Source organism: Phascolarctos cinereus, unplaced genomic scaffold (genome assembly GCF_003287225.1).
Source record: "Phascolarctos cinereus isolate Bilbo 61053 unplaced genomic scaffold, phaCin_HiC Scaffold_1;HRSCAF=81, whole genome shotgun sequence".
In the NCBI taxonomy this organism is placed as follows: Eukaryota; Metazoa; Chordata; class Mammalia; order Diprotodontia; family Phascolarctidae; genus Phascolarctos; species Phascolarctos cinereus.
The window spans coordinates 129,198,222-129,214,269 of NW_027555514.1; the positions used below are offsets into that span (position 1 = coordinate 129,198,222).

Genomic DNA, 16,048 nt, shown 5'->3' on the forward strand with positions numbered 1-16,048 from the left:
TGGCATAATCAATCCTGAACTTTCGCAGGGGTAATGTTCCTAGAAAATGGCATAAAAGTAAAAAATGCAAGTATTATTATATTGAACCTATGGGAAATAGGGTGGTAGGTTCCCACAACAACCAAAAACTGTAATCTTTTGCTAGAGATTGCTGAAAACATACTTTTCTGCATAACAAAACATTAATTTATAACTTTATAACAAAACATTGATTCTGAAAATGTGCACTTTTTCTAACACAGTAACTGTGAACTAACCCATAAAACACAGTCCACAAAATAAAACTGGTAACATGCAAAACATTTTTTCTCACTAATAATTCCCTAGAATTCTGTAACCTTTTGTGCTAACATCTCAATAAAAAAAAACACATTGATTTCAGACAATATTCATTTTTCATAATGCATTAAATCTATAGTAATACTGTACAACAAATAAAATTCTTAAAACTAAAACTTTTTTATAACATTAATCTTAACTTGCACTGTGTCAGAAGGTGGTGTGAGGGCATTGTGCTTTATAACAAATAGTTGCTTCATTAACCCCAAACCCACACCACCAGCAGCTGCAGACATTCCAGCATAAAGTTTGTCTAACACCTTTATTTTCTCACTGAGCCACATCACTGATTTTGCATGCTTGTTCTTATAGCCCAAAAGATATGCACTATACTTTGGGGGCATAATTGCTACTTAAAGCTTGAATTTTAAAGGCAAACAATGAAAATATGAAATTATTGTACATGGAACTCTTTGCAATGGTAGGACGAACAAGACCAGAGAAGTGCCTAGTAGGATACCAGCCACTGCACAAACTTGTGCATGTTACACCAATGTAAAACTGAAAATGAGGTTACTAATAAAATCGCACAAGTGCTTGAAGTCACAAAAGTTAAATGTATGAGTGTTGAAGATTGACTTTTTCAGTTTTATGACTTTTCCACCTTCATTTCAGTCTCTGATGAGGTATATGATCTTAGCATCATAGATTTAGAGTTGGAAGGGACCTTACAGGTCACTTACCAGCATCATCAACCCCAGGCAGCATTCATATCATCATGCAAATTCCACCTCCCCTTCGTAATGAAGCTTCTGTGACTTCTTTCTAGGTTCTCTGGGTACTGCAGGTCGTGTGTGCAACCTGACTTCCCGTGGCATGGACAGCTGTGAAGTCATGTGCTGCGGAAGGGGCTATGACACATCCCGGGTCACTCGAATGACCAAATGCGAGTGTAAGTTCCATTGGTGCTGTGCTGTGCGCTGTCAGGACTGTTTGGAGGTGGTGGATGTGCACACGTGCAAAGCCCCCAAGAGTCCCGACTGGGTGGCACCCACATGACCCACGCATCAACCAGCTGCCTTTTCTCCCCTGGGACTCAATCTGATCTGCAGAGACACTGGACTTTGGGGTTCCCCTGTAGTGGGGCATGTTTCTAAAGTGTACGGCAGGCACTTTGACTCACCAGAAGCCACCTCTCCCTTCCTGGATGCCTCCAGGACTGTGTAGTGCATATAAGTTATATCCTATTCTATTTACATTACTGGGTTGTAACACTTCCCTGTAACATAGCTATGGAATATCGTGAGATCTTTTGTACTCTTGGGAGGGGTTTTTTTGTGGGGAGGTGGGGAAGAAGAGATAGAGCTTGTCTTTGCACTACCCAAACTTCCCCCAAGAAGTTGACCAGGGAAGAAAGGTGTTCAAATGATGTTTCTCTGTCTTTCAACCGAATGCTCACAGCAAAGTGATCTCATGAGAATTTCACACAACTTCCACTAAATTATCTCATAGTTCCTAGAAGGATCGATCATAACAAGCTTTTTTACTTTGTTGTCTTTGGTCTGATCAAGAGATTTTAAGAGATGCCAGCATCATCTGGTAATTGGTAACTAAAGTGGTTTAAATACATGACAAATTTGAAATATGTGTTTTCCCAAGGCCATTTGAATTCAGCATTAATACCCAGTGTAATAAAATGGGAGAAAGCTCATGCCGAGTGATATTTTAATTCCCTACTATAGCATACCTTAGGTGAGAAAATGAACATTTTTATATTCAATGGAAAGATGCTGAAATTCCTGGGACATGAAAAATTCATTTGGAGAGGGACTTCCTTCTTTCCCAATAAACATATACATAAGACCTGAAAACAATTAAGAGCAATGTTTTCTGCTTCTCAGGTAAGGTAATTACAGAAGACAAGGATTTCATGATTGAGCACCTGATGATGCTTCTGTACAGATGAGCCAGAAAAATGGGAATCACATTCCTATTTGGTGTTTGCCATATGAATCATGGAGTCTTATAACTGGAACAATTTGATAATGATCGCTCTTGGGATGACAGGGCCAGGAATGAAAATGCTGATGACAAGGTTTCCATAACTAACCCAATAACTGCGGAAGCCTTGAGTATAAACAGATTGCAAAAGGGTGGCCCAAATGGTGTAAGGAGTGCCTCTGAGGACCAACAGTACTAAAAGTACAGTTTTAACACCCATTGCATTTAATTTTAATCATGCTTTTTTGACGATTGGGAGATGATTTGGTCCTGACCTAAGGCAAATGACACATAGCCTTGCTTATAAACTCCATAACCATAATGTATTATATTGCAAAAATATGAGCTTCGAGAACTACATTAAAGTGGCTCAGCTGTAATTATGTGAATATTAGTATGCAAATTGTGGTCTCCTGCTTTGAGTTAAAAAATGGCATTTGCAGAAGATGACAAACTGACTGTTAAGCTAAATGAATGAGAAGTGAAACGAGTGAAAATATTCATTGCTACCTCTGCCTATTAGATTCTTGTTCTAAGCATAATCTCCAGTACAGGAAATTAATTCTGGCAGTACACTATCAATGTGTGCACTGCAATAATTTTAAGAAATTATTGATTTAATCAGAATAAGTATTTCCTCCAGTTATTTCTTAAGGTGGTCTCTTCTAAGTCTTCCTCCTTCTTGACCTCTCTAATCCAATAAACATTTGTTAAGCACCTACTACGTGCCAAGCACTATACTAAGCACTGGGGTTACAATTAATGAAAAGAAAGACATCCTTGTCATCAAGGAGCTCACAGTCTAAAAGGAGAAGACAACACTCAAAAGGAGGCAGGGAAGGTTGGAGGCTGAGACACCAGAAGTATCTGGCATGGGGCCATCCTCCTCCATGGAACTGAAACCAGGTAGGGCAGTGGATGCAAAGTGGAGTGCTCTGTAGCATCTGACCTTGTAACCATTCTCTTCTCCTGGATGCTCTTTCTTCTTTGAGTTTTCGTGACCCAGCTCTCTGCTGGTTCTCCACCTGTATCTGTCTGACTGCTTCTTCTCAGTCTCCCTTGTCACATGATGATCCATATCCCACCCCCTAAGTGTGGACGGACTCAAATGCTCTATCCTGTGGCTCTCTTCTCTTCTCTCTCTACACTCTCTCTTTGTGAATTCATTGGCTCCCATGAGTTCAGCCATCAACTCTGTGCAGATGATTCTTCTCTTTATGTTGTTAGTCCTACTCTGTCTCCTGAGCACCATTATCTCATCACCGACTGCCTGCATTTCAAACTGGCTATCCTGTAGGCATTAAACTCAACATATCTAAAGTAGAACCCATTATCTTTTCCCCAAAACCCATCCCTCTTTCTAAAGTCCCTATTTCTGTTAAGAGCGCCAAAGCATCCCTCTAAGTCACTCATGTCCACAGTCTGGTATCATCCTTGATTCTTTCTTCTCCTTCATCCCCTATGTCCAATCAGTCACCAAGCCTTGTTGATATATCTTCCACAATATTTCTTATGCTAATTTCCTTTCTCTCTACTCACATGGCCACCACCCTGGTTCAGACCCTCATCACTTCTCATCTGAACTATTACAATAGCCAAACTGGCCTTGCTGCCTCCAGTTTCCCACCTCTCTGATCCATCTGCCACACAGCTGTCAAATTGTTCTACCTAAAGCACAGAACTCCCATGAGCAAGAAAAGGCAGTGGTTCCCTTATGCAAACTCCTTTATGTGGCATATAAAGCACTTCACAATATGGCTACCTTTCTAGACTTGCTGCACATTACTATACTTCACATAGTTGATGTTCCACTCAAACTGTCCTCCTTAGTCATCCCCACATAGGTCATTCCATCTCCCATCTCCATGCATTTGCACAGACTGTCCCCCATTGCTGGAATGAACTTTCTCCTCACTTCTCCCTTCAAGGCTCAGCTCAAGTACAACCTTCCTTCATGAGTTCTGTCCTGTGCCCCACATTTGCTAGTGTCCTTTCTCCCAAGAAATTATTCATATTTTGTTTGCATGTGTTTTATATTTTCTTACCTATATCCATGTTGTTGTTTTTTTTCCCTCAATAGAAGGTTAGCTCCTTGAGGGCAGGGACCATTTTTGTCTTTGCATCCCCAGCATCTAGCACAGTGCCTGACACATAATCAGTTCTCAATAAATGCTTATTGAATGAATGAATTGGTGAAGGTAGCAATTCCTCCATGCCCTACTGGATGGTCTTTGTAAGCTTCTGTAGACAAAAATAATTAATTGTTTGGTAGCTAACCTTCCAAGGATAAGCCTAGCCAAATTTAATTAGGCTAGAGCTAGACTTTTAATGACAGCCTTATTATATCCATACACAAACCTTTCAAGCTTGTAGGACCTTGCAAAGCTTGTCCATCATTGACACAGTCTTAGGTAATTCAGGTTCACCTCTGTGTCATGATAAAGTATTAGGATGGGGCAAAGAGGAGCTATAAAGGCATTTCTTTCTCATTACCCTGCTGCCAATCACTGACACTTTCTTCTTCCTTATTCTTTAATACTTTGGTACTTGGCCTCTCCCTTTCCCTACTTTACAGCAGTTTTAGGGGATCACCGACAATAACAATTCCAGGAGCTCTCATCCATGAGGACCTTCCCATTGCTGTGTTTAGTTGGCACTTTCTGACATTCTCAAAAATGGCAGGATTGAGCTCCAGCTGTGGTGGTATACACTTGTCACCTCTGCTGCCAAGGAAACAAGCTGTCAGATCTCTTGAGCTACAGGAGTTTTGAGCTGCAGTGGGTTAAGCTGATTGAGTTTGGCATTAATGTGGTGTGAACAGGGGAGCACCAGGTTGCCTAAGGAAGAGTGAAATGGTCCAGGTCCAAAATGGAAGAAGTCAAAGCTTCTATCTCGGTCAGAGTAGGATCAGACCTGTGAGTCTGAGGTGAGGTCTTACACTTCCAAACTTGGTGAGAGAGAGGAAGAAAAGGATAAAGGAGGAGAAGAAGGAGGAAGAAGGAAAACAATGTTGGCATCAGGATTAAAGCAAATCTAGGTTGGCTACTTCAGAAAAATATTAGTTATAGCGTGCAGTAAGCAGAAAGTGGGCAGATTGCCTTGAGATAGGCTCCCTGAACTAAACATGGGCGTTCCATGGATGACACACATAGGCCAAGGGGAGTGTGACTGGGCCAATAGACAGCAATGGCACTTAGCTCCTGTGGATTTCTATAGGGTTTGGCAGATAGGTGAGCCATTGATAATGCATTAACATACTAACAGCTGATCTTCAGAATCAAGGATTTCACTGAATTGAAAGTTCATTGGATTCTAGAACTTCATAGCTGAAACAGACCTTATTTAGTCCAAATCTGTTATTTTCCTTAAAAACAACAGCAGCATCAGCAACAACAACAACCCTTGAAGGTCCTGAAGGACTATGATCTATCTCTCTAAGACTTAGTTCTTTCCCCAGTAAAATTTCCCAATCACCTTATTTCATTCTAAGGAGTCATGAATTCTAAGAATGACTCATTGTTCAAAATAATCACCTTAATATCTTGCCCTTTTTAGAAAATGCCTTTGTTTAAGAAATGGCCTTATTAGAGGCTACATAATTTTAGAGTCTGGTAAAAATCTATTGTAATTATTGTTTTCAGTTTTACAAATCTTCATCCCAAAGGATTCCATAGAAATCCCTTAGCTTCTTAAGGGGTGACTTTTGTTTCCACAAAATTTTTTATTCCTGGGGAAAGTGCCCAGCTCTTCTGGTCCATAAAAATCGTCTGTAATATTGGTAGATAAGTAAGAATATCCATGACCTAAATAACAGGGAGACTTAGAGAAAGAATAAAATTTGCTAAAATTAAAAAAACTTTAAGACAACAGCCATCTCTTAAAGCTGTCTCCAGTATCTCATTTGAGTTATAGATACCCAAAATGATATCAATCAATCAAAAACATTTTTTAAAGTGCCTGCTATGTGCCAGGCAATATACTGGAAGGAATCTCAATGTCCATCTAACCCAACCCCTACAACATCCAGCCCTCCATGAAGACTGCCAATAAAAGAGAATGTAAGACCTCCACAAGGTAACCTACTCCACTTCTGGAAAGCTCTAATTGTTAGTGCAATCTTCCTAATAAACCCTAAATTTAACTCTTTGCATCTTCCTACCCATTACTCCTGCATCTGCCCTTGGGCAGAACCTCTCGTCCACAGGACCTCCCTTCAAATGCTTTAACACAGGTCTCTCTTCCCAAATGATCTTTTCTTCAGGTTAAACATGCACAGTTCCTTTTATCTCATTCTCATATATCATGTACTCAGGGTCCTTCCTCATCCTGACTGCTCCCCTCTGGACATACTCCCCCCTGACCAATATCCTTCTTAAATGATGGTACCCAGAACTGAACACAGAACTTCAGGTGTGGTCTGACGAGGTAGGAATTTACAGGGCCTCTCACGTTTTCTCACTATTGAATGCCGCTCTGAATGCAGCCCAAGATCACAGTAAGCCTTTTTGGTTGCAATATCATGCTGCCCATTAAGGCTTCTTGATATTCTTTACTCAATGTGATGTCCTAACAGGCCTCCCCTATTCTGTACTTGTGAAGTTGCTTTTTGAGCCCATGTATGATTTTGCTTTAACTGGGTGAAGATATTTTTGGATCCTGGCTCTCTCATTCAATACCTTCTAAGTTATATTCATCTCGTCAGCCCCAAGCAACCATTCTATCCATTTTTGGTCCTCTTTTTTCTCTTTATGTAGCTTTTAAAAAAACATTATTGTCCATGGCTTCTCTTGCCAGCCTCAGTTCATTCTGAGATTTAGCACTTTTGGTACTATTTTTATAAGACCACACCATGCTTTATTACTGGTCTTCGCTTCTGTCTTCCATGCCTATCCTTTTAAAATCTAAATTGGTTGGTGAGTTCCCTGTTTTCCATCCTCATTAGAATTGTTTCCCTCTATGTTTTCAGAACTTCATTTCTGAGGGTTTCCCATCCTTCATAATGACTTCCTATGGATCTATACTTCCCTGGAACCCTTTGAAATCTGCTTTCCCAAACTCTTGGGTACATCAGGCTATGCTTCTATATCCTGTATCACATACTCTTGGAGGGAGAGGTCATTTTGCCCCAAGTTTCCCATGATTTCCACCCCTATAACCAGTTCCTCTCTATTAATGAAAGTAAAATTGAATATAGAATTTCCTGTTGTTGGTTCCTTCGCCATTTGAAGGATAAAATCATTATTAAGACAAATCAAGAAGTCATTTATTACTTTGCTATTGGCAGAAAAAGAATCCTAGCAGATGTCTGGATAAATGAATGACCCCAAAACTTCTACATCATCCATTTGTTCCAGGTTTGTGTTCTATTTCCCAAACTCCTCATCAATTTCTCTTGTCTAGATAGTCTATAGTTTACTCTGATGACAAGATCACTTCTGGTTCTCCCTCCATTGTCCTTCCCCAAATGCTTTCCACCAGTTCTTTTCTCTAGTTCCTTACAAATATACCTTCCTACTGCTACCTAGCCCCCACCCCCAATCTTTTCTCTGTCCTGTTTCTCTTGAATAAAGTATACCCATCTAGAGCTATATTCATGACTTCATCCCATCCATATTCATGTGTTTCATCCCATCAAATCTCCATGATACCTATGAGATCAAATTTGCCTTCTTGCATTGGGACTTACCGTTCCTCTTTCTTTCACATTGCCTAAACTTTAGACATTTGTGTACAGATATTTGAGCCTATGAGTTTTTAATATAAAATCTTTTCTTGGATTTTTTCTCCTGTTTACTTCTTAATATCTCAACTCTTATTCTTTGTATACTGTAGCTACCTACTATGGTATCTAGCTTGTTAAACAGACATAGTTTTCTCCCTCCTCATTCTTTTTAGTTTAAAGTGCTTTTGGTTAAATTTGCAAGACAGCTAGCAAATACATTCTTATTGGCCTTTGTTAGGGGTACTCCATCCCTGGCCAAGAATCTGCCATCTCTGTATTTTATGCTATGGTCTTACAACCTCTGAGGTAGCTAGGACAAGAATTATTATTCTCATTTTATACATGGAGATTATCAGACCCCGAGACATTAAGTTACTTGCCTGTGGAGGTATAGTAAATTGATGGAAGCTTTGGAACTATAGCCAAAGTATCAAACCTCATTCCTTCTCCTGAGTTAAGAACTCCCGAGGGCTTAAATTTCTAGTTCCTGAATCCTAGAAGGTGCTAGCAGGAAGAAGGCTAATGTCCTATAAGAAATACTCAGTTTCAATTGTGAACCAGTGAGACTTCCACTTGGTATCTTCTACTTGCTGAAAAAGGGGGTTATATCCCCAAATCTTTCTGTATCTGCACCATACTAAGAGAACTGGAGAGTGGAATCTTATTTTATACTAACTCCTTACATGTTGGAGAAGGAGAACATTGGAAAATCATCTCTATATCGGAGAAACAGGTTGTAGGCCAGGGCAGGCAGGGCTTATTTTGAACTCCTGATTTAGAGTTTAGTATATTTGGGATATGCCTCAGGCAACTCCCTAGGATTTATCTACTAAGTCAGAGATTCAGTGGAGGGTGTTCCCCACCCATGCTGGATGAAATCATAGCTTCTTCCTGTATCCCTGTGATAATAGCTGACATTTCTGTAGTGTGGTTTTCAAGTTTGCAATGTACTTTACATGCATTCTTTCACTTAAACTTCACAACGATCTGGTGAGGTAGACATTACAGTTTTATTTTCCCACTTTATAGATAAGGACTCTGAAACTCAAAAAAGTTTAAGTGACCTGCTTTGGGGCCAACCACCCGGAAGTTATCCAACTAGTCAATGGCAGAAATGAGATTCACACCTAGGCCTTCCAAACTTCAAAATTCTATCAGCTCTACAATGCTGCCTTCCATGATTCTGAAATGGGGGGGGGGAGGAAATCAGCATTTATATAGTGCCCACCATGTGCCACGCACTGTGCCAAGTGCTTTACAATTATTATCTCATTTGATCATCACTGAGAGATAGGTGCTACTATTATTCTCATTTTAGAATTGAGGCAGTCAGAAGTTAGGTGACTAACTCAGGGTCATGTAGTTAGTAAATGTCTGAGACTGGATTTGAACTAGGTCCTCCTGACACCAGACCCAGTGCTCTGTCCACTGTGCCACCAGCTGCCTTTGTGCAGTAAACTCTTAATTATCTTTTCCTTTGGAAGGGAACTGCATCATAGACATGATAAAACATTTAAGTCATGTAAATTCATTAATCTGGAACTGGCAAAGATTTTATCACAGTGAAAACTTTTGAAAAATAGAAAAAAAGATTTAGATGCTTGTTATACAATATTTAACACAACAAAATTCCATAGTAAAACAAGGCCTCTGGCTGTCATTTGGGGTTCTAGCAAAAGAATTTGCTGATGTTTGGCCTAGACCATGTGAGTTTTCCTTACCTCCCTAATGATGTTTTTCTCATGCAAATTATTACTTTATATTCCCTGGATACCCACTACCAGACAGCCAGAGGGGACAAAGTCACAGGAAGCAATTAGAAGCCAGCCTGGGCTTAAACATTAGCCATGGAAAATCCACAAACTATGGAAAATTAAGAGCTAATTATAACCATAATAGAGATGATGATGACGACGTTGAATTTCAGTTTACCTAGTGCCCAATTCATTCTAGGGTTGTGTCAGGTGATAGTGGAGCTGCATTATCTCTTTTAAGGCACTAAAACTTTCCATCCTAAAGGAGACTCTACTCTTCTTAAAAAGTTGCTTTTTCCCCTAAAGTTACCTTTGTGACCTAAAGTCCCAGGCATACTATTCAGAAGTGTTGTAAGGATAAAAATCTTTGCATATTATCCCTGAGTGCAGTATGGACCAGAATCTCCAATAATATTTCTTCATAGGGCTCGTGAGGTTCCCCAGACTCCCACCTGCTCTAACTCAGGATCCATGTACATTTTGGAAGAAGTACAGGCCTGGATGCCTGAAGACCTTCCCATTCAGAGATTTTCTCTAGTAATACAGGTCATCATCTCCTTTGCAACATATAGTCCTAGCTACTTTTGCCACTGATAATGTTAAATCACTTGCCCAGGGTCCCAGCAGTACCTGTCAAAGGTAGGACTCTAACCCATGTCAAATGAGATAGTATATGTAAGCACTTTACAAACTATAAATGCTATGAAATGGTAGCTGTTATATCCATGATTCAATAATACTGAAAAAAATAGAGGTATTATACAGACTCCCAAGTGGACCTGAACGCATCTTTTGTGTCTGTCCATTGTGTTAAAAGCTGAGTAGCTTCATCTCTAAAAGCAGAAATCAAACATTTGCATGATGGACCTCACTGACTCTGAAACTACAGCTTTGCTAAATTTCCAGAGACATCTTGGAACAGTGCTTAGAAAGACACATCCGCTGTCATGAACTGGCAAGTGAGACAGGCTTATTTTGACTTTCCACCTACCTGGATAGAGAAGAAGTCCACTCATCAGTGTTAATACTTGCTCAACATAGCAGGGGTTGGGGGAGATTCTTGAGAAGTCCCAGTTATTCAGTTTACAATTTTCATTTCTAACTTTTCTTGCTTCCTCATATGAACATGGATTCCTGGTTCCTGACACCTCCAGCTCTCACCCAGTGGATACTGTTAATGTCATCATGATGGATATAGAGAGTATGATTGTTGTCTACAAGACCATATTTTTCTGTGAAACTGAAACATAATAAAAAGGAGATAGATTTTCAATGTTAACTCGGTGTTTCAAACTTTTAATAGTATCCCTGAATCCTAAGTTTGTGGTGGGGGCGGGGGAGAACAGAAACTGAAGAAGTCATGGAGTTTATATTTCTGACCTTGTCAAAGGCCACGCTTAGAAGTGTGTAGACAAATTAGTAACTAGGCTGTTTCTAAAGTCTTCCAGAGATGGCAGGTAATCACCGTATTTGATCATGTTTTGTGTGTGTGTGTGTGTGTGTGTGTGTGTGTGTGTGTGTGTGTCTGAGAGAGAGAGAGAGAGAGAGAGAGAGATTGAAATATTATCCCAAGTTCCATTCAGTATTTTCTAGGGATTATACTGAGAAGCAACAGCATAGTGAATAGAATGCTGGTTTTGAAACCAGGAAGATCTGGGTTAAAGTCCTGCCTCTGACACATACTGATTGTGTGACCCTGGGCAAGTTCTTTAACCTCTCCGTGTCTAGGAAGTTCTCTAAGATTTTAGGTTGCAGATAAAGTGGTAGCATGCATTGGTAGGAGTTTCCTCACCCTATACCAATGAAATCAAAATTCTTCTAATTAAGTGCTACAGAGCACTGCCTTCACTTCTCACCACCTGCTCGTTTCTTCATCCTTTGTGGTCTGACTTCAGACTTCACCATTCTAAGGAAACTCTGTTCAACAAGCCGAGGGTCTTTTCTCAGTCTTCATCCTATTTGATCTTTCTGCAGATTTTTGACACTGTTGGCTTTCTGATTAAGCACTCTCTCTTCTCTTGGCTTCCACAGCACTGCTTTCTCCTAGCGCTCCTGACACCTGTGTGACTAATCATCCTTGGTCCCCTGTGCTGGATCATCATCTGTATCTGCCGCCTTTTAGATTCCCAGCTTTCCCCGAAGCTCAGTCCTGGGTTCTGCCCTCCCCTCCTCTCCTCTCTTTCCATGCCCCTTTCTTCCCTCCCTTCCCCTCCCTCCCTTCTCTTTTCTGCTAAAATATCATCTTTACAGATTATTCTCCAACCGATATATCCAGCCTTCATCTCTCTCCTGAACAGCAGCCACACACACAGCTTCCTACCAGATATCTTCTCTAGGATACCCTTGTTGGCCACTTAGAAACGCGTCTGAAACAAAATTTCCCTTATTCCTCCCCTTCTTAAATTTGCCCCTCCTCCAAACTTCTCTATTTCTATTGAAGTTGCCTCCCGGCATCTCTCAGGCTATCCATATTTGTAACTGCGGAGATAACCCTTGACATTTCTTCTTCCTGGCTGTTCATATCACAAGACTTATGGATTCCATCTCCACAACATCCCCTTCTCTCCATACCTGAAACTACCGCCCTATTTCAGGGCCTCATCACCTCTGTCCTAAATTATTCCAACACAGTCACCTTCCTTTCTAGTCTGTCCTCCACACAGATGCCAAAATAATCTTCTTTAGGCACCAGTCTTGTCTCACTATCTCATTCCCCTACTTAAAGATCATTCATGGCTCCCCCCTGTCTATAACAGAAAATATGAATACTTTAGCCTAATATTTAAAGCTCTCCACAATTTGTTACCACCTATGTTTTTAGTCTTCCTTATACTATTTCCCTTCAGCCAAACTGAGCTCCTAACTCTCTCTCTCTCTCTCTCTCTCTCTCTCTCTCTCTCTCTCTCTCTCTCTCTCTCTCTCTCTCTCTCTCTCTCTCTTTCTCTCTCTCTCTCTCCTTTCCTCTCCTCTCCTCTCTTCTCCTCTCTGCTTCCTCTTTCTCCTCTCTTTTTTCCCCCTCTTTTCTCTCTCCCCCGTCTCTCTCCCTCTTCCTCTCCCTCTTTCCTTCCTTCTTCCCTCCCTCCTTCCTCAAATTACTTTTTAGCCCTTGCTCTGTGTACACACTAAGTGTCTGTTGTGTCCCTCCTTTCTAGAACGTGAGCTCTTTAAAGGCAGAGGTTTTCCACTTTTTCCTGTATCCAATACCTAGCACAATGCCTTGTACATAGTAGGCACTTAATAAATGTCAATTGTTGACCTGAAATGAAGAAGGTTACCCTGTGTGTCAGTGATGGTCATTGTCCCACTGACATCCTAGGGCTTCACAAGCTTCACATGTATGACATAAAGGTGGCCAATGTGACCCAGCCCTAAATTTGGAGTCGGAATCCTGGCTCTGCTGTTTACTAACTGTGTGACTAGGGATGCAAGCAGGAACTCTTAACCTCAAGTTAAGATGTTTTCTGGGGGAGAGGAAGAATTCATCAGCTAAGACGAGGAAGAAAATACATCCTTATTTTCACTAAAATTTAGCATTTTCTTCAATTACTTCAAAACATGATTCTGAGGAATGCTCAATAGACTTCACCAGGCTGCCAAAGGGATTTATGACACATGAAAAAAAAAAGGTTAAAACCCCCTGAATCTTGATGATCTTTCATGTCCAGTCCAGTTCTGTTTCCAATGACCCACCCAAAAGTTTGATGTGTTTTTTAAAATAAAATTCTGTTTTTCTTATGTCAGAATTTTGATGAAGGGTGGAAGTCCCCCTACTCTGATCACTGGTCTTTGGTTTTTCCCCCAGTGGTCCATAGATTCCCATTTCAAATAGTATTACAGTCTTTTCCTAAGTTTCACAAATAAGGGGAGTCACATGATGAAGCAAACATAGTTCAGATAATTAAACAAACAAAAACACCTCCAGAGTTCAGCTCAGGCAGAATGTCTCAGACTGATGAATAGGACAGGAGGCAGGGAGCTTCAGAAACCCCAGCTGTGAATGCTTAGGGGCTTCATATTACAGGTGGAGGTCGAAGGCTTCCAGGAGAAATAGCAGGAAATAGAGAAAAGCTAATTAGAATCAGAGGTCCCAAAGTCAACATGCCCATGTCAGCTTTGGCCTCCGCTCCTTGATCATTATTCTCGCTAGTCTTGGAGCCTTCCTGAATGGCTCCAAAGGCTGAGTCTTCTTCTCCAATCCTTGTTTAATCAAGACAAATATTCCTAGCCTAAAAGCAAGTCATCTCCAGAAGGATCATGGCTTTTTTTTTTCCTTTTCTATTTTACAACCCGAATGAGAAAGGAAATGGGAGTGTCATTTTCCTATACATTGCTGTAACTATAAACAATGCCTTATCTTCTTAGCAACTATCATAAAACATTAAGTATTTAAAATATTTACACCAGCCCTTGGAGATTTTCCTCACAGGGTTTTTGGGAGGCTCAAGTAAGATAATGTATACAAAGTGCTTTGCCAACTTGAAAAGCACTCTGGAAATGTCAGTTATCATTATTAGACATAAAACTTTCCTATGGACAATTGTAATAGACTCATTGCTCTCCCTACTCACAGGCCCTCCCCTCTCCAATCCTTCCTCCACCCAAAATGACAAAAGGACAGGACAGACCTGACAGTGTCACTTACCTGCTGGAAAACCTTTGGTGTCACTGTCTACTGCCTATGGGTTAATATGCAAACTCCCCTACCTGTCATTTAAGTCCCTCCTTGCTGGGAAACCTACTTTTCCAACCTTAGTTCATATCATTCTCTTTCACATACTTTAAGCACCAGTTAAAGTAGACTTTGAGATGTTTTCCAACCTTAATGCTCCCTCTCCCATCTCTGGGGCAGCTAAGTGGTGCCATATTGCACAGAGTCCCTGGCCTAGAGTCAAGAGGACTCATTCTCTTGAGTTTAAATCTGGCTTCAGACACTTACTAGCTGTGTGACCCTGGGCAAGTCACTTAACCTTCTTTGCCTCAGTTTCCTCATCTATAAAAATGAGCTGGAGAAGGAAATGGCAAACCACTCCAGTATCTTCGCCAAGAAAACCCCAAATGGGGTCATGAAGAGTCAGACAAAGCTGAAACAATTAAACAACCGGCAACAACATCTCTTTGAATTTGCACAAGCCACTCCCTATCCCTGCAATGGTCTGCCTCCTTAACTCACCCTCTTAGAATCCTGAGCTTCCTCAACTTACATCCCACCTTCTTCATGGAGACTTCCCTGATCCTTCCAGTTTTCAACCACTCTTTCTTTCCTTGGGTTTACTTCATTGGGTACAGCTTTGTCTTCTCTCTCAAGGGACTTCTTGAAAGCATGAACTGTTGAACTGTTTCCATTTATGACTTTATATCCTAGCCCTAGCACAGTGCCGTGTGTGTGTGTGTGTGTGTGTGTGTGTGTGTGTGTATGTATGTATGTATGTATATGTGCACTCACACATATATAGTAAGTTCATAATAAATGTTTGTTGTACTAAATTGAAAATGTCACTTGTGATGTATAGTAGAGATGCTCTTTGCTGAAAGAGCTTCTGTTCCTGGACTCATATCAGCCAGGTTCAGTACTAGGTAAGGCTTCCCAAAAGAGATCAGGTTTTCCTCACACCCTTTGCTTTGTTACACCTCTGCTCCAGAGTTCTGGAAAAAAATCTCTATAACAAATTCTAGGTACAAGTCATGTCTACTGTTTGTCCTAAAAGGGATAAACAGGATCCCTTCTAGAAAAGGTACTCAATAGATAAAGTAGTTATCAGGTATAAGTCAGTTGGGGCAGCTTAGTGGGCACAGTAGATAGAGGGCTTGGCCTGGAGTCAGGAAGACTCATCTTCCTGAGTTCAAATCTGGCTTCAGACACTTACTAGCTGTATGACCCCAGGCAGGTCACTTAAACCCTGTTTGCCTCTGTTTCCTCATCTGTAAAATGAGCTAAAGAAAATGGCAACCATTCCAGTATCTTTGACAAGAAAACCCCAATTGGGGTCACAAAGAGTCAAACAGGACTGAAACGATTTAATGACAACATAGGTCAGCTATTTACAAAAGATTCATTAACAAATATTTAAAATGTGAAATAATAGCCCATCGTACCTATTACACTTTCCAGGGAGGTAATGACAGCTTTGTATGACTGTGAAACAGATGTTTCCCCTTCAGCTTAGATCTACACTGGCCTAGCAGCTCCAGAAAACACCCAGATGCCAACCTGCATCAGTGAGGAAGTTTTCCTTGCAAGTCCCCTACACCAATAAAATCATAGGACCAGGCAAAGAAGGAGAAGGAGAAGGAG

General features: G+C 40.7%; 1 protein-coding gene across 2 annotated transcripts in view; it reads left to right on the top strand.

Annotated features, from left to right (window-relative positions):
* Positions 1–11,035, top strand: part of WNT2 (Wnt family member 2) — a 68,852-nt gene extending 57,817 nt beyond the window's left edge. For both annotated transcript variants that reach the window (XM_078154102.1, XM_020976030.2), the window contains one exon: positions 1,109–11,035. In XM_078154102.1, coding sequence (XP_078010228.1) covers positions 1,109–1,338 — 230 coding nt within the window. In that variant the 3' untranslated portion in view covers positions 1,339–11,035. The remainder of the gene's footprint in view (positions 1–1,108) is intronic.
* Positions 11,036–16,048: the final 5,013 nt, after the last annotated feature.